The sequence below is a fragment of the Xyrauchen texanus genome, chromosome 1, assembly GCF_025860055.1.
Source record: "Xyrauchen texanus isolate HMW12.3.18 chromosome 1, RBS_HiC_50CHRs, whole genome shotgun sequence".
Taxonomy (NCBI): Eukaryota; Metazoa; Chordata; class Actinopteri; order Cypriniformes; family Catostomidae; genus Xyrauchen; species Xyrauchen texanus.
In genome coordinates this window covers 51,384,327-51,407,963 of record NC_068276.1, presented here as the reverse complement: position 1 = coordinate 51,407,963, position 23,637 = coordinate 51,384,327, and the positions used below count along the sequence as shown (strand labels likewise).

Here is a 23,637-nt window from a genome sequence, read left to right as displayed (position 1 = left end):
CCGTAAGAGTGGGGTTGGATTAGAACCCTCCATCCTCCCCACAGCCTTTACGGTTGGATGACTGGTTCCTGGGGGCATGCGCGCCATTCTCGGCCTCGCACCCCCCCGGTCCCGTTTTTCCCGGAGGTGCATGACGAGCTGACATCTATGTGGAGAGCCCAGCTCTCCGCCCGTCTAGGTGCCACCCGCTCCACTCTCACCACCCTCGACGGCAGAGAGCGCCACGGATACGGGGCGATTCCCCAGGTCGATAGGGCAGTTGCGTACCATCTATGCCCCGGTAGCCCTACCTCCTGGCATGGCCGCCCCGTACTCCCATCCAAGCCCTGTAGGACAACATCCTCACTCAACGCAAAGGCCTACAGTGCGGCTGGACGCGCTGCCTCCGCCCTGCATGCGATGGCCCTCCTGCAAGTCCACCAGGCCAAAGCACTCAGAAACATGCACAGGGGTGGACCTGATCCTGATGTGCTGCAGGACCTGCGCTCAGCGACTGACTCCGCCCTGAGAGCGACGAAGGCCACAGCGCAGGCACTCGGACAGGCGATGGCCACCCTAGTGGTCCAGGAACGCCATCTTTGGCTCAGTCTGGTCGAGATGCGTGAGGCCGACAAGAACCGCCTCCTGGACGCACCTGTCTCTCAGACTGGCCTTTTCGGCGACACCGTCGAGGACTTCGCCCAACAGTTCTCCGCAGTGAAGAAGCAGACGGAGGCCATCTCTCAAGCATCATGCCCCGCCGCAGACCTGCCGCTACGGGCCCTGCCCCGTCTGCCCGCTGAGGGCGTCCCCCTGCGAAAAAACCAGCTCCTGCTCCGCCTCAACCCGGGCCCAGCTTTCAGCCCCAGCGTCGAGCACCCCGCAGGCGGCGCACGCCCCCTGTCTCACGAACCCCCCTCTAGGACCCGGAAGGCTCCCAAGCGTTCCTGAGCCAGCCGACCCAGAGCCGAAGACGTTAGCTCCGGAGGTGGTAAGACCGCTCCGTCCCCCGGTGGAGGGCCGGGAGGAGAATCCTTTGTTTTTTCATTTGCCACACCCCTGATGGGGGCTGTGGTACCCACATTCTCAATAAGAGCTATTTCCTTTGCCTCTGGGTCACCTGGCCCGCAAATGCCGTTCTCACGGCAATCTGCTTTCAGATTACGACAGCCCCGGTAAACCAGACACGGCGATCCCGCCTTCCGCCTGCCCACAACTGTCCCCCGGCCGGCCGGTTCAGACGAGTCCAGAGGACGACAGCATCAGACCTCCTCCTCAGTCACGAACCCGCCCCCTGCCGGGTGCGCGGAGCAAGGTAAGTGCTTTGAGTCTATTCTCAGCACCTCAGCCTCAGGCCGCGACGAAGCCGCCTGACACTGCATTACCTGTTCCGCCCCACTGCGAGGCCCCGCCGGGTACGTCCAAAATACTCGTCCCTTTGGTGCCCCTAGCGCAGAGCTGGGAAGCGTGGCTTGCGCTTCCCAATGCATCATGCTGGCTGCACCGGACCATTCGACTCGGTTACGCAATTCAGTTTGCCCGGCTCCCGCCCCCCTTCAGGGGTGTCCGCTTTTCCGCAGTACACGGCAAGCATGCCAGTTCCCTGCGCACGGAAATCGCGACCCTCTTAGCCAAGGGCGCGGTAGAGCCCATCCCTCCAACCGAAATGAGGAAGGGTTTCTACAGCCCTTACTTCATTGTACCCAAGAAAGGCGGCAGCTTACGACCAATCCTGGACCTGCGAGTTTTCAATCGGGCCTTGTTAAAACTCCCGTTCAAAATGCTCACGCAGAGAAATATTCTGGCTGGCGTTCAGCATCTAGATTGGTTCGCAGCGGTAGACCTGAAGGACACGTACTTCCACGTCTCAATTCTGCCACGACACCGACCCTTCTTACGGTTCGCGTTCGACGGCCAGGCGTTTCAGTACAAAGTCCTCCCCTTCGGCCTGTCTCTGTCCCCTCGCGTCTTCACGAAGGTCGCAGAGGCGGCTCTTGCCTTCTCAACTATATTCTCAACTACCTCGACGACTGGCTTATCCTAGCACACTCTCAAGAGTTACTATGCACACACAGCGACCAGGTGCTCCGGCACCTCAGCCGCTTGGGGCTTCAGGTCAACTGGGAAAAGAGCAAGCTCACGCCGGTTCAGAGCATCTCTTTTCTCGGGTTGGAGTTAGACTCAGTCTCAATGACAGCACGTCTCACGAGCGAGCATGCTCAGTCGGTGCTGGATTGCCTCGCTTCCTTCAAGCCAGGCACAGTGGTCCCTCTAAAACTTTTCCAGAGACTCCTGGGGCATATGGCGTCCTCCGCGGCGGTCGTGCTGCTGGGGTTGATGCATATGAGACCACTCCAGCACTGGCTCCAGACTCGAGTCCCGAGACAAGCATGGCACCACGGCACGCATCGGGTAAGGATCACCCCCGCCTGCCTCAAAACACTCCGACCCTGGACAGACCTCTGCTTTTTACGGGCAGGAGTGCCCCTGCAGCAGGTGTCCCGACGCGTTCTGGTCACAACCGACGCCTCCCAGTCCGGGTGGGGTGCAGTGGGCACGCAGCAGCGGGCCGTTGGAAAGGGGCCCCGCTGCGTTGGCACATCAACTGCCTGGAGTTGCTGACCGTCCTTCTCGCCCTCAGGAAGTTCCTCCCGTTATTTCGGGACAAACACGTCCTCGTGAGATCGGACAGCACCACGGTGGTGGCGTACATAAATCGCCAAGGCGGCGTACGCTCCCGCCACATGTCACAGCTCGCCCGCCGTCTCCTCCTATGGAGACTCAGGTCGCTGCGTGCCACTCACATCCCCGGCAAGCTCAACGTCGTAGCGGACGCGCTATCACGACAACGCCTGCCTGGCAGGGAGTGGAGGCTTCACCCCCAGTCGGTCCAGCTGATTTGGGAACGGTTTGGCAAGGCCCAGGTAGACCTGTTTGCCTCCCAGGAAACCTCCCACTGCCCACTCTGGTACGCCCTAACAGAGGCTCCCCTTGGGACAGACGCACTGGCACACAGCTGGCCCTCGGGGCTGCGCAAGTACGCATTTCCCCCAGTGAGCCTTCTTGCACCAGTGCTGTGCAAGGTCAGGGAGGACGAGGAGCGAGTCACATTAGTGGCCCCCTACTGGCCCACTCGGACTTGGTTCTCGGAACTCAGACTTCTCGCGACAGCTCCTCCCTGGCGAATTCCCCTGAGAAAGGACCTCCTCTCTCAGGGACGGGGCATGCTCTGGCACCCACGCCCAGACCTCTGGAACCTCCACGACTGGTCCCTGGACGGGATGCGGAAGAGCTAGCCGGCTTACCGGCGACCGTTGTGAATACAATTAACCAAGCCAGAGCCCCCTCTACCAGGCACCTTTACGCCCTAAAGTGGCGCTTGTTCACAGATTGGTGTTCTTCCCGAACTGAAGACCCGCAGAGATGCGCGATTAGGTCAGTGCTCCTGTTCCTACAGGAGAGGCTGGACAGGAGGCTGTCCCCATCCACCCTCAAGGTGTATGTTGCCGCCATTGCCGCCCACCACGATCCTGTAGACGGCAAGTCTTTGGGTAAGCACGACCTGATCCTCAGGTTCCTGAGAGGCGCCCGGAGGTTGAATCCCTCCCGGCCAGGCCTAGTTCCCTCCTGGGATCTCTCGGTAGTCTTGGCAGGACTCCAGAGACCCCCCTTCGAGCTGCTTGAATCAATTGGACTCAGGGCCCTCTCTCTTAAGACAGCCCTGCTGATCGCGCTCGCCTCTATCAAGAGGGTCGGGGACCTGCAAGCGTTCTCTGTCAGCAACACTTGCCTGGACGTATTGCCCGGCAGATACGTCTGTGATCCTAAGACCGCGACCGGGCTATGTGCCCAAGGTTCCTACCACACTATTCCGAGATCAGGTAGTGAACCTGCAAGCACTGCCCCGGGAGGAGGTAGACCCAGCCCTTTCGTTGCTATGTCCAGTGCGCGCCCTGCGCATTTACCTGGACCGCACACAGAGCACCAGACGCTCTGAGCAGCTCTTTGTCTGCTTTGGGGGATGGCAGAAAGGGAATGCCATCTCCAAACAGAGGCTCGCCCACTGGGTTGTCGACGCCATCACACTGGCTTATCACACCCAGGCCGTGCCCCTACCCTTGCGGGTCCGAGCTCACTCAATAAGGGGTGTTGCGTCCTCGTGGGCACTGGCCAAGGGCACCTCCCTAGCAGACATCTCTAGAGCCGCGGGTTGGGCAACACCCAAAACCTTCGCGAGGTTTTACAACCTCCGCGTTGAGTCGGTTGCGTCTCGTGTTTTGTCAGGTCCGAGCCTGTAGAACTCGGTAACACGTAGACCAACCGGCCGGGTGGATCGCTTGCGCCCAGCACCCTTTTCCTGATGTCAAGGTTAAGTAGTGCACCTTTTTTCCCAGGGCGCCCCACTCCGAGTCGGGACCCTGGTCGATTCCTCCCCAGCCCTCCGGGTCCGCGGTTCAGCGGAGGAACTCGCCGACCCAAGCCACTGCGGGTACCCTGATGGCTACCCTGTACTGGTATAGGTGCTCCACAGGTAAGGCCTCCTGCTCGGACTCCCCCTGTGTGTATTTCCACGGTTCTGTCCCCTTACGAGCGGACCCCGTGTCTCCCTTAGGCAGTTACAGCTGCCCGGTCGCCGTGCTGTAGCAACTCCCCCTTTCGAGGCTGGATCTACCACCGCACCATACTTTCCACACGAGCCCTAAGGCGGCCGTGTGACGTGTCTACCACTTTTCCTCCCCAAGAAAAAGGGCAGGTGTTGTCTCCGCGAGGGTCTGGGTAAGACCCCTTCCCTATATGCGTGTAAGGGCCCGGCCGTGATTGCTCTATCGCGAGAAACATAGAGAAAAGAGGCCCAGCCAGGCTGGCCCATTTCCATGTTGGCAAACATCGCCTTGTTCCCCTCTCAGGGTAACTAGAAGGATCCCGATGTTCAGTATGGGGCATTGGGGAAGAGTGCGTGCAGCCAGGTACAGGCGATGCGCGGCACTGGATGAATCCCTGCCCGCCTCTGTATCGGCAGTTCACGTACACGGTTCAGCACATGGCAAGATTGGAATGGGTCCCCTAGTGTCGCTTCTCCGACACAGCGTGGAGAGAGCGACAGAAGGAACGTTTGGTTACGTATGTAACCTCCGTTCCCGAGGGAGGAACGACACGTTGTGTCTTTCCTCCGCCATGTCGCTGAACCGAGCCACTGTTGTGGCCGGACCATTTCGGCTCCTCAGAAAAATCCTGATTAAACTTCCGTATTTGCCCGGCTTAAATACCCGTATGCGGGGCGGGGTATGCAAATACTGACTGCCAACTCTCATTGGCCCTTTTCAATAGGTCAGAGGTGAATATCGGCGCTCAAGAGAGACCCCTAGTGTCGCTTCTCCGACACAACGTGTCGTTCCCTCCCTCGGGGAACGGAGGTTACATACGTAACCAAACGTTTTACTATCCTTATGGGGACATTTGTTCCCCACAAAGTGATAAATACACACACACACACACACACACACACACACACACACACACACACACACACACACACACACACACACATGTTGTGTTTCCATGTTTTATGGGGACTTTCCATAGACATAATGGTTTTTATACTGTACAAACTTTATATTCTATCCCCTAAACCTAACCCTACCCCTAAACCTAACCCTCACAGAAAACTTTCTGCATTTTTACATTTTCAAAAAACATAATTTAGTATGATTTATAAGCTGTTTTCCTCATGGGGACCGACAAAATGTCCCCACAAGGTCAAACATTTCGGGTTTTACTATCCTTATGGGGACATTTGGTCCCCACAAAGTGATAAACACACACACACACACACACACACACACACACACACACACACACACACACACACACACACACACACACACACACACACACACACAAAGTTATTGTGAATTTAATTTACATAATATGAAGTATTTCACAGATAAATGGGATCCCATCTATCATCAGTCTTTTCTTATTAAACTTGCCAGGGTTGCATGTCTTTTGTAATCCCTGAAGACTCTAATCTTATTTGAGAACCTCTGGGTGTATTTAAGTGGTTCTCTTGCCCTTTAGCAATGGCAGACTTCAGGATATTAGGAGTTCAGCCAGCCATACTAATTTTTTTTTCAATCCTGCTAATTAAATTTGCAGGTGTGTTACAATAAATTTGAGATTCATGACACAATCTGAAGATTTTTATCAGAAATATGGGCTGATGTCAGGCCTTGATAACTAAGTAACTTTATTATAGGTCTCCTGTAAATTTTTTATGTTTATATACTGGGTTGACATATTATTAAGTGACTCACAAGAAAGAGCATTGATTGTGTTTATAAGAGTGTAAGCTTGCGTTTACACTCAATGACACACAGGGAGAGTTTACCCCAACATTTTAATTATTAACTTTAATTAAGAACCTAATGTCGTTCTAAACCTATATGACTTTCTTTCTTCCGTGGAACACATAGTGAGTTTTATAGCAGAATCACCAAGCTGCACTTTTCCAGACAATGAAGTGAATGGTGACCACGGCTGTCTCTGGTCCCCATCCACATCAGGTCAGGGCCATTCCCACAGACAGAACAAAAGCCAATTGTAGGAACTTTTCCCTAGAAATAGTGCTTTTCGTTGCTTTCTCACCTAAGGAACTATAGTTTCTCAAAGCCGTTTTAGGGGACATTTTTATCTCCTACTCCAGGGTAGATACTTTTGGGGTGTATAAGAACTGGTGAGGTGCTGCTGCCTGTGATTGGTCAAAAACCTACATTGAGAGGAGCAAGGAGCAGCCACCATTAGTAAACAAACTAACTGCTAGCTTTTTACACAGAGGATTGTGCTAATTTTACAATTCCCTTAACAGAAATAACATAACAAACAATGTATACAAAGAGAATTACCCGTTTCAGGTGTGTGTGTATGTGACTTCATTGGGAGACACTACTTGAGTTTTCATCGCATCTGTACTGTTTGTACTGTGTGAATATACAGAAAATAAAGTATTTTCTGGATTATTACATACATTTTTCCTGGGATGACGGATATAATGATGTTTATCGAGAGTGGGTAATTGAAGTTTATTATACACTAAACCGTCATTAAATCTAGTATACATGATGGAAATATTGTGGGCCTGTTACTGCATGGTTAACTTGCATCAAGAGGTCTTTTTTTTAAGTCATTGAGAATTTAAGCACATTAATTTATGCTTGAATATGTGCCTAGATTAAACTGTAACCTGAAGACACAAGCTGCTTCCGAAAACTGGTAAATGGTGCATTCGGAGGCTGTATATGGATGGGTGAATTAGGATGAAATAAGATGTTTTTTTTAACTGTACAGTACAGATACTGTTGTTTAAATGAACTGTGGCTGCATCGGAAAATGTAGGCAGCTGCCTTATACAGTTTGTATAAAACAGCCCTAAACAAACAAAAGTGTAGCTCCATTCCTGGCATCCTCTGTTGGTGTTGGTCACTACGGTGGTTCCTTTTGTGAATGCGAATGCAATGAGAAAAATCTCCTCGATTGTTCCGTTCCTCGTAAGCGTTCTCATCTACAAAGTTACTGAGGGAAACATTCCAGGACTCTAGGTGGGAAAGGGCCTATTGTATAGACAAAAAGCAGCTTAGGCACTCTGGTCCCAGTTTTAGTAATACTAAGCACAGTGCGATGCAACATGGCGTCCATGTAAAGTCATGGGCATGGCTATTTGGTATTTTCGTGCAAGCTTTAAAATTTTAAATTTTGCTTTAAAATTTACATTTAATAATAAACCAAGACCACTAGAAAATGTAATACAATCTGATACATTTTCGTTTCATGAAATGGCTACAACAGTGATTAATTTAATGTTCCACTATAATAAACATTATAACCATCTGCTGGTGGAATCCCCAAACTTCAAATGCAGGAACTGAGTTTAAGCTGAGAATAGAGGTGCTTCTGAAATTTCTTAACGCAATTAACTATTCCTTATGAAAATATCAAATTGAGCTCTGTGCCACTTCATTACCATACAATACACCCACAGTTTGCACACATACATCCACAGATGGCAAACATCCACCCGTGCCCACTTGCGCATTGCGCTGGCACGGAAATTGCCCTTAGAATAAGTGCTCCCACAAAAATATAGCCCTATGCCTTTATGTTCCATGCAAGAAGGTCATACAGGTTTGAAATGTCATTAAGGTGAGTAAATTATATAGTAATTTTTATTTTGGGGTGAGCTGTTCCTTTAACGATCCAGTGAAGTTTATAATGTTTATTTATGCTTTTGCAGGCCTTTCAGGTGTCTTCTTTAGAGAAACTGGATCAAACTCTGGCTTCTAGTCTGATGCATAAAATGCCAACAGGAGGTTTCCAGGGCCTGCAGTGTGATCAGTTTCCTGCTGGGGGTAAGTGCTTCTCTAGTTGAGCATTCCTTTGAAAAGGAACTCTGTGTTTAGCTCTTTAAACCCATTTTAGGTTTCACCACCCCCTGCAGATAACCGTTTCTACATCAGCACAAAAAGGCTGATGCTACCAGCACTTTATATTACAGTCTGTTTTAGACATGAATAAATGATGGAGGGATGCCGTCTCAGCCCACAGAATTGCATTACTGTGAACTTGTTCCTCTGACATGTGCCTCCCTGCCCACATAAATACAGACTGACCCAAATCCACAGCACTTCAACAAAGCAATTGGCAATGATATTGCAAAACGTTGTCTTCAAACTAGTGCTCAATAAAAGCTTCATTCAATAATTTTAACTATGATTATAATTGTACCTGCAACCTTAGGCTATTATTAAAAATAAAGACAATTGCATTCCAAAACAAATTAATCTTTGTCTTCATAATCTTGAATCAAAAAGCCTCCTCTAAAATGACTTCTGACGTCGCAAATCCCTCTTTTCAACCCCTCTGCTCCAACCACTACTACTTAAAATGCAGTTCCAACCAGTGGCATACCTTGGTTTCACTCACAAATACATCAGATTACAAAAGTAAAGTGGGTTGCAAATGGCATTTACCGTTGATTTCAACAGCCAATCCACATGTTGCTCAGAGCTCATTTGTGTGGGTATGTTGAATAAAGACTATTATGAGTTACTGTATGCTATTGTAGTTTAGTTTGTTATTTGTTTAAAGATGTCTGTCTTGGAGGTCAACCAATTTTGGGTTTTACCAATAATGATAACTATGTTGGGGAAACAGGCAGGTAGCCGATTAACTGGACGTTAATTTTTAAAATCTATTATATGAATGAAAACTTTTCACTCGGTGTAAAATAGTGCTGAACTTTACGATCACTTTCCATGGCGATACTCTAATACATTTCTCCAAGACAGGGACCTTCTTCAAAGCCTTTACCATCTGAAATGAATGAAACTCAAATCTTGTCTTTTTAAAATGTACATGTAATTTTAGAATGGCATTATATTATATTAATGACATATATATATACAGTGCATCCGGAAAGTATTCACAGCGCTTCACTTTTTCCACATTTTGTTATGTTACAGCCTTATTCCAAAATGGATTAAATTCATTATTTTCCTCAAAATTCTACAAACGATACCCCAAAATGACAACATGAAAGAAGTTTGTTTGAAATCTGCAAATTTATTAAAAATAAAAAAATTAATGTACATAAGTATTCACAGCCTTTGCTCAATATTTTGTTGAAGCACCTTTGGCACCAATTACAGCCTCAAGTCTTTTTGAGTATTATGCTACAAGCTTTGAACACCTATTTTTGGGCAGTTTCTCCCATTCTTCTTTGCAGGACCTCTCAAGTTCCATCAGGTTGGATGGGGAGTGACTGTGCACAGCCATTTTCAGATCTCTCCAGAGATGTTCAATCGGGTTCAGGTCTGGGCCACTCAAGAACATTCACAGAGTTGTCCCGTAGCCACTCCTTTGTTATCTTGGCTATGTGCTTAGGGTTGTTGTCCTGTTGGAAGATGAATCTTCGCCCCAGTCTGAGGTCCAGAGCACTCTGAACATTCAGGCCAAAGAGTTCAATATTTGTTTCATCAGACCAGAGAATTTTGTTTCTCATGGTCTGAGAGTCCTTCAGGTGCCTTTTGGCAATCTCCAGACAGGCTGTCATGTGCCTTTTACTGCGGAGTGGCTTCCGTCTGGCCAGTCTATCATACAGGCCTGATTGGTGGAGTTCAGCAGAGATTGTTGTTCGTCTGGAAGGTTCTCCTATCTCCACAGAGAAACGCTGGAGCTCTGTCAGAGTGACCATCAGGTTCCTGGTCAACTCCCTGACTAAGGCCCTTAGTTTGGCCGGGCGGCCAGCTCTAGGAAGAGTCCTGGTGGTTCCAAACTTCTTCCATTTACAGATGATGGAGGTCACTGTGCTCATTGGGACCTTCAATGCTGCAGAAATGTTTTGTACCCTTCCCCAGATCTGTGCCTCGATACAATCCTGTCTCGGAGATCTACAGACAATTCCTTGGACTTGATGGCTTGGTTTGTGCTCTGACATGCACTGTTAACTGTGGGACCTTATATAGACAGGTGTGTGCCTTTCCAAATCATGTCCAATCAACTGAATTTACCACAGGTGGACTCCAAATAAGTTGTAAAAACATCTCAAGGATGATCAGTGGAAACAGGATGCATCTGAGCTTAATTTTGAGTGTCATGGCAAAGGCTGTGAAAAGGCTTTTATTTTTTAATAAATTTGCAAAAACCAAACTTCTCGAATTTCAAACCAACTTCTTTCAAGTTGTCATTATGGGGTAATGTTTGTAGAATTTTGAAGAAAATAATGAATTTAATCAATTTTGGAATAAGGCTGTAATATAACAAAATGTGGAAAAAGTGAAGCGCTGTGAATATTTTCCAGATGCACTGTTTTATACTGTACATCCATGTGCCCTCACATGAACACATTGTAATGTGCCTGCTCATGAACATCTAATTTATATTTCAGATTGATATTTTTTTACCATGCTCCATATTTTTTAAACATAACTATGCCATATCAAATGAAGTTTGGACAGAAGTTTATTTTGTTAGAATGGAGAAAAGTTCAGAAAACTATAAATCTTGTCTTGTGTGCATTTACGCAATGTAGTGTGCATACGCTTGATTTTCTGAAGCAAGAGTACGGCTGAGTTTAAGCAAAAACTCTCGAAGCATTTTCACATAAGGTTGCCATTAACATGAAATGGATTTATTACTGATGAGTAATTTATTAATCTACTTAGATATAAAACCTTCTTGACTGGAACATTGTTCTAAACATTTGACAGGCTAATGTTAGCATCCTCTCCACCTTGTCGACAATGCAGTTCTCCAGTGCTATGATTATAAACATAATTAATTATCAAACCATCTTTGGTTGTCTTAAATGATTGATTTATTGTACCATGACAATAATAATTGTATACATATTTTGGCTTTTCTCTGTCAGTGTTTTAAATCTGCTTCTGAGGGATCCATCTCTCTGAATAGCCTAGTAACAAACTCGACAAACTCCGCGCGTAGTCAGTGATTGTTTTTTATTTAACCCCTAGAGGGCGCATTATACTGTAGGATTAAGGAGTTCTGACTGTAGAACCCTCCAGTGCCATGGAGAAATTAAACCAAAAATAACAATCAAAAACTATCAGTATTAATTTTTTCAGATAGTTAAAAATGCAATGTTGCATCCATCGTTCCCTCTGCAGTCTGCATTTAATGTACTAATATTCAGGGATGGGCAGGGGTACTGGGTAGCTCAGCAAGTAAAGACGCTGAAGACCACACCTGGAGACACAAGTTCGAATGAGTGAATCTAGTCAGGCTTTCTAAGCAACCAATTGGCCTGGTTGCTAGGGTGGGTAGAGTCACGTTGGGTTAACCTCCTCGTGGTCGCTGTAATGTGGTTCTCGATCTCGTGGGCCACATGATAAGATGCATGGATTGACGGTCTCAGATGTGGAGGCATCTAAGATTCATCCTCCTCCACCTAGATTGAGGCGAGTCCCTGCGCCACCACAAGGACTTTAAGCACATTGGGAAATGGCACCAAACCCCAAATTTCATGCAAACGAGTTGCAGATGTCAGAGAGAACGGCTCCATATAGCTTTGGGTGAGCGAATTTTCAATTTTGCACTAGCTAGTCAGTCTTGCTAGCAAATCGATTGTTGGTGATAAGGTGGCATCTCATTAGCTGTGTTAGCTTCATTAACATAATCACTGTCCAGGCAGAGGGAGACAGAGCATGCATGAGCATTACTTAGCAGGAGGTGTTAATCACTTGACTGTCTGGACTCCCTTTTGAGTTAATAGCTTCAAAGACTGAAAAAGCACATCCGTTTTGTTTAAAAAAATCATTCTGTCACTTAGGCTGTGTTTTCATCACACTCATATACTGTCACCAAGCTTTTTTTCTTGCACTAAAATTATTGGATGCATTTCTTTACTCACTGGAAGCTGCATTTGGCCTGCATTCTACGACAAGCCTTGATTGGATCAATAAACAATCACACACTTTCACTAGGGAAAGTTACTCCATCTTCACAATCATTTATTTAGTATTGCGGAGAACAGACACAGGAAGAGAGAGGAGAGAGAGAGAGAGAGAGAGAGAGAGAGAGAGAGAGAGAGAGAGAGAGAGAGAGAGAGAGAGAGTGAGAACTGGTCATATTTAATACAGAAATAATGCAAAAGCAACTAATGATGGATAGACCTAACCACAATGTAAAATTTCCAGTTTTGGTCCATTTTAAAATATAACCTTGCAAAAGCTGAACTTGCATTTGGATGAGAAGCTTATTACTCGTTGGAGTCAACAAGTATGCTTGTATGAAATACCTGTATCTAATATGTCATATAATGACAGACTATTAAATGAAAAACATTTCTGTTGCCCAGATCTTTGCACAAAGTGACTATAAATGTGTAAACTTTTACATTGTATACTTGGGTCTTATATTATTTTATATAAGGTAAACATAAGCTTATATAATACCTAATAGGGATACTTCATTAAATGGCTAATTTTACATGTATTCTGTGTATTTTCAAGATACAAAATACTGTATTTTATATTGATTTTTATTTTCCACACAGTATTTGGTATTTTATTTGTATACATACCTGTTCAATATTCAATAACTTTTTATTTTACTCTGACTTCTCTGGCCCTGTATCTCTCTGTTTTGCTGCTTTACAGCTCTATGAATAATTGCAAGTCTTCTTATTTTCCCAGTGGTATGTCATGAAAGTGGTATCTATCTGCTGGGGAAAAGTTTTAAAGTCAGTTTTAATTTGACCTTTGGTTCTACTTGACAGATATTTGCATTAAGTTTCCTCTGAGACAACAATTTCTTGTATGCTTATATCCACTCAAGTCAAATATGCAAATTAGGGTTAGGTGATCCAGCAAAAAAAAAAAAAATCACAATATTTTTCAGCCTATTGATGATAGTCGATATATTGGCTATATAGGCAATGTATTCACTTTAAAATTACTTAAAAGGGTGACTTTTTTTTTAGAAGAACAAGTTTTTCAAAAGCTGCCTTTCTCACCAATAATTCAAATGTTTAATGCAAGAAGTAATAATAAATGGAATATAAAAGTACACAATAAAAAAAGAGCATGGTTAAAAAAGCATCAAGGCATGTTTTCCCTACTGTTTTTACTAAATTAACTCTGAACATTATTTAATAATTCAAATTAATATGGATCAGTGTACTTACTCTCTTGCATGATACATAGTAATATGTAATATGTAATATAATATTTACAATATGTGGCAATATTTACAAACATACTGTATAGATTTTTATTAAAATTTTTGTATACATAATTCCATCAACATGTTTGAGCGATGAAGCAAATACATTTTTTAATCTGACATTTGAATCAATTACTTGAAACAGACCGATTCACTGAAATGAATCAAACTTACCAACACTAACGGCATTTTAGCTACTGAAGATAAAATGAGAGACGCTATTACAACTTCTCTGTATAAACATTTAACAAACTAGATGGCCAAGTAAAAAGCATAATAAAATCATGATATTAATGTTGTTGTTTAAATTGAATTTCCAGTCAAATAATTATGAACATATTGTGAATTTTCAATATACTGTATATCGCCTAGCCCTAATGCAGATTCAATTATTGAATTCTTTCACCTCATACTGATCAAATGAATTGTTCAGGGTGGCTGCCACAGATGGCAACTCCACCAATTTGGAGGAATGCACGGCATCAGTGACCAGCTACATCAGCAAGTGCATTGATGATGTCACTTTCTCCAAGACCATCACCACACACTCCAACCAGAAGCCGTGGATTACTGTGGAGGTGCGTGTGCTGCTGAGGACCCGAGACTCCACCTTCAAAGCAGGCAACAAGGAGGCCCTAAGAACAGCGAGGTCCAAACTATCCCGGGCCATCAGAGATGCAAAGCATGCACACGTCACTTCCAGGACAGCAGTGACATGTGGCGCATATGGCAGGGCATCCAGGCCATCACCAATTACAGGACAATATCACCTGCCTGTGACAGTGATGCCTCCCTTCCAGATGTGCTGAATGACTTCTACGCTCGATTTGAGGCGCAGAATGACGTGTCAGTAAGGAAGACCACCCCTCCTCCCAATGAGCAGGTGCTATGTCTTACCATGTCTGATGTGAAGAAAACTCTACGCAGAGTCATCCCACGAAGGCTGCTGGACCAAACCAGTTCCAGCATGCTTCAAGTCCACCGTCATCATCCCCGCATCAAAGAACTCTTCAGTGTGCTGCCTCAATGATGACCGTCCTGTTGCACACACACCCATCATCTTCCCAACCGCTAAACAGATGATGCCATCGCCACCACCCACCATCTGGCCCTCACCCACATGGACAAAAAGAAACATACGTTTGAATGCTGATCATAGACTTCAGTTCAGCATTCAACACAATCATTCCTCAGCAACTACTTGGAAAGCTGAACCTACTGGGCCTGAACACCTCCCAATGCAACTGGATCCTGGACTTCCTGACTGGGAGTCCTCAGTCAGTCTGGATCGGGAGTAGCATCACCACCACACTGAGCACTGGGGCCCCCCAGGGCTGTGTGCTCAGTCCACTGCTGTACACTCTGCTGACCCATGACAGTGCAGCAATGCACAGCTCGAATTACATCATCAAGTTCGCCAATGACACAACTTCGTGGGTCTCATCAGCAAGAATGACAAGTCAGCATACAGAGAGGAGGTGCAGTGGCTAATGGACTGGTGCACAGCCAACAACCTGTCTCTGAACTAAAAGAAAAGGAAAACAAAAGATATGGTTGTTGACCTCATGGGAACACGGAGTGACCACTCTCACCTGAACATCAATGGCTCCTCTGTGGAGATCATCAAGAGCACCAAATTACTTGGTGTTCACCTGGCAAAGAACCTCACCTGGTCCCTCAACACCAGCTCCATAACCAAGAAAGCCCAGCAGCGTCTCTACTTTCTGTGAAGTCTGAGAGACTATTGAGATCATCCTGAGCAGCTGTATCACTGCCTGGTTTGGAAATTGCACCGTTTCGGATCGCAAGACTCTGCAGAGGATAGTGAGGACAGCTGAGAAGGTCATCGGCGTCTCTTCTCCCTCCATCATGGACATTTCCACCACACGCTGCATCCGCAAAGCCAACAGCATTGCGGATGACCCCACGCACCCCTCGCACAAACTCTTCACCTTCCTGCCATATGGCAAAATGTACTGAAGCATTCGGGCCCTCACGGCCAGACTGTGTAACTGTTTCTTCCCCCAAGCCATCAGACTCCTCTATACTCAAGCCATCAGACTCCTCAAGAGACTGGACTGACACACACACACACACACACATACACACACACAAACACACAACTGAACACCATCTGACTCCCTTTGAAATTTGCACATTTAGCAGTTATTGTACCATTCTTGCACTGTTTGCACACATGCACTTTATGTAGTAATGTGTAGGTCTAATTTAGTTCTGTGTAGTCTCACATAGTTCTGTGTTTGTTTTTATGTTGTTTTTATGTAGTTTAATGTAGCACCATGGTGCTGGAGGAATGTTGTTTTGTTTCACTGTGTACTGTACTAGCTGTATATGGTTGAAATGACAATAAAAGCCACTTGACTTGAATATGAAATGCAAATCATTATTTGGTTCTTGTAGTTATTCTGTATAGACAAAGATTTTAAATGATCTATATTACTAATTAAATGGACCCTTGATGAGTGATTTAATGTTTGGCCCTAAAGGCACATGTGTTTTTCATAAACACTAAGAAAAATGAACATACCCATTCATATGGATATTCTAACATAATACAGTAGACTAACTTACCAAACAGACTTACTAAGGCTGAGACAACTCACTGAATAATAGAGAACTAGCTTGTAAGTTTGCAGTAATTTAATCAGTTCTGAAGTCTTAGTTCTCTGACCAAACCGAGGTAAATGTGTATATATAATTACAAATAATAATCTTAGTTTCATCCACTAAATGATACAGTCAATACAGTTTAATGTACTTGTTTTGTCTCTGATTGCTTTAAAAAATACTCTAGTTCTATAATCCCATTTGGTTTGAAATGCCCACTCAGTACATGAACACTGCAAGGGGTTTGTTGTTAAGATACCTACTCATTCATTAGGTTGGAGTGCAAATGGAGCTATTATTAGACCATGAAGTAAGTTAACCTTTGCCATTGTGTCCAATAAATGAAAGTCAACTAATTTAAATGGGGCCCTTTCACGGAGACCTTTTTAGCATTTAACAAATTCTGCATCAGACTGTGAAATTTTTGAAATGTTGAAATGTTTTTCCAGAGTCTCACTCAGAGGACATCCCTACTCTCCTGCATTTTGCAGCCCAGCATGGATTGCGAGATCTGGCTAGTGCTCTTCTCCAGTGTCCTGGAGCCCTGCAGGCCTTAAAGATCCCCAATAGATGTGGATACACACCCATAGATCTTGCGCACATACATGGACACATCCAGCTATACATCCTTTTAAAGGAGTCGGTGGTGAGTGAAACTACAAAGGCTTAAAGGGGAGTGCATGTAAAGGTGATTTGTGTAATTATTTCAATGTTAAAATACTTTCTCCTATCCCATTTTAATAAGACAATATTTAGCTTTAACATTTTGATGGTTGATTTTTCCCCCAAAAAATTATAAATCCTGTGCCACACTGTGATGATTTCGAAGGATTGCTCTGTTTGTTTGACTGGTCTGACAAATCAAATTTGGTGCTCAAACAATGCTGTGAATTTGGAAGCAAGATGTCTGTTGGTCCGACAAATGCCAGTGACCGACCAATTGGGCAATGTTTGGGAAAACTGTTTGAAAACAATCAGTATTTTTGCAGTTCTCTTTGGTGCAACTTGTGGTACAGGAATAAAACATTTTAATATAAACAGTATCCACCTTATTTTGCAACATGGAAGGGGAGTCGCTGTCCTTTTCTGCACATCGCTGCCCCTACGGCATATCGCAACACGGTTTTGTGGCCCGTTCTGCATAACGCGGTGGCCCATTTCAGCTTATCGCGCCTCATTCTGTCCCATTTGACTATTTGGGAAAAGTCCCGGTTCTCACGATGGCCAGTCCGTCACTGGCTGGAGGTGGCTTATGCCAGAAGAGGTCCACATACAAGGTGGATGATGGTGGCGACCTAGTCATGCTGAAAAATAAGGTGGATACTGCCCACAAAAGGCAAAAGCAGTTACTACACATTTAGTCATAATTGACTTGTGACTGAAATCAGGTGTATGATCTGTCTTGAGACAGATGGTTTGGCTCAACTATGCTAAGATTTAGAGAAACTGAGTGAGAAAATTGCAGTCACAAAAAAAATTCACACAAAGTAAATTTGAAGCCATTTTTTTTCCAGTTTCAGTGTTACATTTACATTTATGCATTTGGCAGACGCTTTCATCCAAAGCTACTTACAGTGCAATTATTACAGGGACAATCCCCCCAGAACAACCTGGAGTTAAGTGCCTTGCTCAAGGGCATAATGGTGGTGTCCGTTGGGTTTGAACCAGCAACCTTCTGATTAACAGCCCTGTGCTTTAGCCACTACGCCACCACCACTCCATTGTACACCACTTTTCCTGTTTAATTTTTGTTGATCATGTCTGCAAATGTGTAGGAGGTAAAGCCTTCTTTTTTCCCCACTTTATAAAATATGGTAGTTACCTAAGCAACGCAATGAGAGTCATACAATTAGAGGAATCACAAGGAAGCAAATGCAAACACACCAACTTCAGTCATTACAATAGTTCAGTGTACACAGTCACAGTATGAAAATGCAAGGTTAAATACTAAGATCCTATTGTAATTAACTTAATATAGTCACCCGATGTATTAGAGATGGCATTGTCATTGCAAGTGAAACTAGGGTCAGTGAGGTAAACTAGTTCTCTGTTTCCATTCCACCTAACGAACAAAGTTGACCACATATTAATGATGAAGTTACAGTATGTAGCATGTATAGAAGGTATTGTGAACAAGCACCCCTTTTCCACTTTAGTTTACTATCCATATTTCATTAGAATTCTCTCCATGCTTCTCTTCCAGTAAATGCCCTGCAACAGATGTTTGAGAGAAAAAAAGAGATGCCCAGTGCAGCATTGGTTACTTCACGCGTGGCTGCACTGGGTGTTGTCATGAGAGGAACTCTTGGGCTAAGAGGGTCGGAGGGGGTTTCAGGAGAATGCTAATGCTTAGATTTCTCTTCACTAATGGTGATTTTCTGTCGTTATGCTAATATGGAGAAAGCTTGGTTATGTTTTACCCTCTATTTACTATTTAGACGAAAGGGTGGAGGAGAGTGTTGCATGGAGCTTTAGTTTCTAATGACACACAATCCTCATTTAGTATGTATCCAAATGTGTACCTAGGAATCCATTTGCCAAGGCAAGAGGAAGCTGGTTTTCTGCTAGGCTCTCTTAATAAATAATCCCATTAAATTGCACTCGACAACAATTTGTTACACAGCATGTGCAGGCAAATCCACCACGACTGTTGGTTATTAATATGATCAGTCTCTAAAGCACACTGATATTTTTAAATCCCTTCTCAGCAATAATTGGTATTACTAAAGCATTCTAAGAGATTAATAATAAAAACAACTACATTATTCTGAAGAATGTGAGTGGGGCTTGCTCACATGATGCTAGGGTGTTGTAGGCAGTGTTTGATCTTGGGGTAAGGGTGGTAATTTCTTTGAAATGTAAGGAATCTAATTGAAATACGAAATGAATTGAATCGAGAGTTTGGGAATAGGAATACAATCGAATCGGAAAATCTGTATCAGTACCCAGCCCTATTGCCGGGTGTAGAGAAGAGGAGGGCGGGGCCGGGCTGGAACAACGCATGCCGGTCCCGGTCCCCCCGTATTATTACTAGGGGATTCTGAGTGGTTGTTAGGTGGTTTACTGGCCCAATTCAATACCGCAAATGTTTGTTATTTGGACCCCAGATATGGCTCAGGTTCCTTCTTCACTGTACTGTGTGTCTACAAGATTTTTTGGCCTGATTAATAATCCATCAGGTGAATGTAACGTCTGATCACTTAAAAAAGTATTAGAACACCTCTCCTCAAAACAAGCTACGATGCTTCAAACATGATTTTTCATATATTGTTCAGTATTTCTAAGCAGTTTTGTTTAATATTGTTCTACATACAGCTCACACACAGCCTTGCGTGAAAGAGTGAAAGCACCCTTTTCTGCACAACCTTCATTATTTACTCTTAATTTCTTGTTACCTCTATTTATTTGTGTAGATGACAGTGAACTAAAAAAAACCTGTCAAACTACTGTTGTTTTAGAAATAAACAAACAGATGTATTTTTTTTTTCTTTACTTTCTTTTTTGGCAATATCATCAGAGATTCATTTTAGAACAAAGGTGATAAATAAACTAGGGCATTTATTCTAAATCTCTCCTCCAATTATTGCCATCATCTATTATTCAAACAATAAAACAACAATATTACACTACATATTTAATGAATGTATCAATATATGTTAATTATGCAACAGAAAATGGTTCTACAGGGCTGTTTGCTAATGCGACATCAGTGCTTGCCCCATTAATCTCAAAAAGAAATGTTTTTTTTCTCTTGCTTTGCCGTTAGCCTTTGTCCATCTAATTAAACTTGCTGTGCTTCACAAACGGCACACCAGTGAGATAGACAGCTTATTAAAAAGCATTTCTACTTTAACAGTGTGATGTTACTTGGCTGTGGTATTGTCCCCAGACCCTTGAACGTTCTTATTCTAGTTTCATAAGTATTCAGTACACAGTTTTTTCTTTCAAATCATGCTAACACACATATTGTTTACATCTTGTGAGTATTTTAACATTTACAAATTGGCCCCATTCACTTCCATTGTAAGTGCCTCACTGGAACCCAGATTTTTGCTTTTTTTAAATAAAAGGATTGACAAGTCAAAATAAATTTTTGTGGTAATCAACATTATGGCACAAATGCTGTCGATTGAGCATAACTTGTATTGAATCTGGAATATTTCTTTAAACCTCTCACGGGTCATTGCGTGATTTTTATTTAATTTTTTTACTGGTGAAAGACCAAATGGCTTTGATGATCAGAGCCAACATATTAAATGCTATTGATAAATATTACTGAGGAATCCATTATTTTGTAGAGGGGGGCAACATATATCTTTTTTTGGCTATGATTAAAGCAAAACTACAGGTAAAAAGAAAATGACCTTAGATAGGTGGCTGCATCATTTTACCATATAGATAGGTAGGTCCATTCTTCAAATCAGTTAATTTAAGCACCCCTTGCTGCATTATATGTGAATTGTGTTGAGTCCCAAAAATGGGAAAAGTTGTGGTCCCCTTCTGCCACTCACTCGACGTTGTGTCGATTGTAGTGAAACAAGGGGCTTCTTTTGGTAGCCTCGGATACCTCTGAATATGAACAAGGCCAATGCCAAATTAGCAAACAGAATTTGCATGTCCCACCCACAGACCTATGGGTATAAAAGGCGAGGATTGTGCATCTGTTCAGTCAGATTTTTCTTTGGGAGCCGAGCGGTTGTGTGATCAGCCGAGCGGTTGTGTGATCAGACACTCACTACTGTTCCACTCACCTCTAAGAGCATTGCTGTTGGATCCTACGCCAGTGCAGTCCACACCCCTGGGCAATTCGACAGCGTTTCCTAAAAGAGTATATTTCCTCTAAAAGAGTTTACAGATTGGCGTTGAACGTCTTTTTAAAGACACGTCTTTTTCAAGATGCCTTTCCGCCTTTGTGTAGTTCCTGGATGTGGTAGATATCTCTCCACTTCTGACGGTCATATATGCTGCCTCATGAGTATGGGCAGCGATCACAGGCAGCGTATATGAAGGGTTCATGCTCTCATTGCGAGAGAGTGACCATGGCAATGTTGCGGTCGCGGCTTTCATTCCTTAAAGGAAACGCCACAAAAGCCACCCTCCCCCCACGTTGTGCCTTCTTCCCACAGGATTGTGGCCAACTCCGTTGGAGATGGAGGCGATTTGGGGAGTTTGGCAGGCATGGTTTCGCCAGGTACATCTCCGTGGACCACCTGCCCCACACGCTTGTTTGCTTCCATCCAGGCTCGATGTGAGACCAGTTTGCCCCATGGCCAGTTCGATGTCTCCTTCAGACCCCCCGAGCTGGATGAGTATATTGGCGCTACATCGGAGAGCGTCACGACATCTGACACTAAGGACTCGACGGAGCTGCCACCTTTGGGTATGCTTGCCCACTCTGAGACCGACGCACAGATATCCTCTCGGGCCGCCGAGAGCTTTGGGCTGGATGCCCACCTGCGGCAGCAAGAAACCAGCAGGTAGCTCCGCCTCAACCAGGGCCCAGCTCTCAGCCCCAGCGTAGAGCTACCTGCAGAAAGCGGACGCCCCCCATCTCACAAACCTCTTCAAGGACACGGAAGACTCCCAAGCATTCCCGAGATGGACCACCCAGGGGACAAGTCGTTTGCGCAGGAGTTGGTAGCCAGATCACTCCTTCCCCTGGTGGAGGGCCAGGAGGAGAATCCTTGGTTTCCTCATTTTCATTTGCCCCTTCGGGCAGCGGTACCCACTTTTCAATAAAAGAGCTATTTCCTCAACCCCTGGGTCATCTAGCCGGTGCCCGCAAAACACCGTTCTCACGGCACCCCGGCATCAAACCCTTACAGGCAAAGTGGGCTCTGGACGTACAAAAATCACCTCCACATCCACGTCTGTTCAAAGTTCACAACCCCGGCCGGCCGGTTCTGACGAGTCCAGAAAACACTTCACTAGGACCTCCTCCTCAGTCACTAACCCGCCCCCTACAGGGTACGCGGAGCAAGGTAATTGCTTTGAGTTTTTTCTCAGCACACATGCCTCAGGACGCAACACTACCTACTCCCCACCACTGCAAAGCCCCACCAGGTATGTCAAAAACGATCGTTCCCTTAGTGCCCCTCGGCAGATCTTGGATGCATGGCTTACACTTTCCAACCCTCACTGAGGCAAACACATGTGCTTTTATCCCCAGGTGAGTTCTCAACCTCGCACTCCCTGGATGTTCTTCCTCTCCAGCCTTCTGGCTCGCAAATTCAGCGGAGAAATTCCCGACCTGACCCACTACGGGTACTAGTTACTTTGAACTGGAATAGGTGCCCCATAGGTGCCAGTTATCACGGTAACCCCCTGTGATGTATTTTCCGTGGTACAGTCCCCCTGTCAGGCGGACCCGCGTCTCCCTAGGGCAGTCCCTCTGCCCCAGTCGCCGTCTTTGTAGAGCTCCTCCCTCATTAAGAAGGACCTGCCACCGCGCCGCTACCATGTGTGGCGTAACAGGCCATGTGACGTATTTGCCATATTTTTACCTCCCCAGCCTTCCCCGATGCATGTTATAGCTAGATGGCCCCAGTCGCATCTAACACTCTATGAGGAGAAACATAGAGAGAGAAAAGGCAGCGGATAGCGCAGCCTGCTCCCATGCTTGTCATGTCGCTTGTTCCCATCCCTCAAGGGAAAATCCTTGGTCGGATGCCGGGAACCTAATAAAAGCAATATGACATCTTAGTGGGGCGTTGGGGAAGGTTACATGCAGTCTGATGCCCATGCTCCTTGGCACGCCACAGCTTGTTGCACCAGCATCAGCAGATCACGTAACACGGCTCAGTGTAGGTGGCACTATTCACTACAATTGGCACAACGTGGAGTGAGTGACATAAGGGGAACATCTAGGTTACTAGTGTATCCCCCGTTCCCTGATGGAGGGAATTTTTTCCAAAGTTGTAGTGTCCGTAATTCTGTAATTCCAGAAGTATTAAAGATGTCTTAATATCTTTTATATTCTGGTTCACAACAAACTTTCCTTTTTGTATCCTCTTATTTAAGAACCTGCATGGTTAAATCCTAGTGATATGGTGCTCTCATTGTGGGTTCCTGCATAAATTGTTAAATGTTTAACATTTTCAGTGGTTGAAAACAAACCTTTTACCATAGCAGTATTCACTGCACCTCATTCACCCATTCACACACCAATGATGGCAGAGCTGCTATGCAAGGTGCTGGCCTGCCATTGGGAGCAACTTGGGGTTCAGTGTCTTGCCCAAGGACACTTCGGCATGTGGAGTCATGAGGGCCGGGAATCAAACCACCAAACCTGCAATT

At 45.1% G+C, this 23,637-nt stretch overlaps 1 protein-coding gene across 4 annotated transcripts in view; it reads left to right on the top strand.

Moving 5' to 3' along the window:
- The window catches only part of LOC127647676 (B-cell scaffold protein with ankyrin repeats-like), a 96,101-nt gene that overhangs the window by 38,450 nt on the left and 34,014 nt on the right, over positions 1 to 23,637 (top strand). For all 4 annotated transcript variants that reach the window (XM_052132091.1, XM_052132109.1, XM_052132083.1 and 1 more), the window contains 2 exons: positions 8,267 to 8,381; positions 16,791 to 16,987. In XM_052132091.1, the coding sequence (XP_051988051.1) occupies positions 8,267 to 8,381; positions 16,791 to 16,987 (312 nt within the window). The remainder of the gene's footprint in view (positions 1 to 8,266; positions 8,382 to 16,790; positions 16,988 to 23,637) is intronic.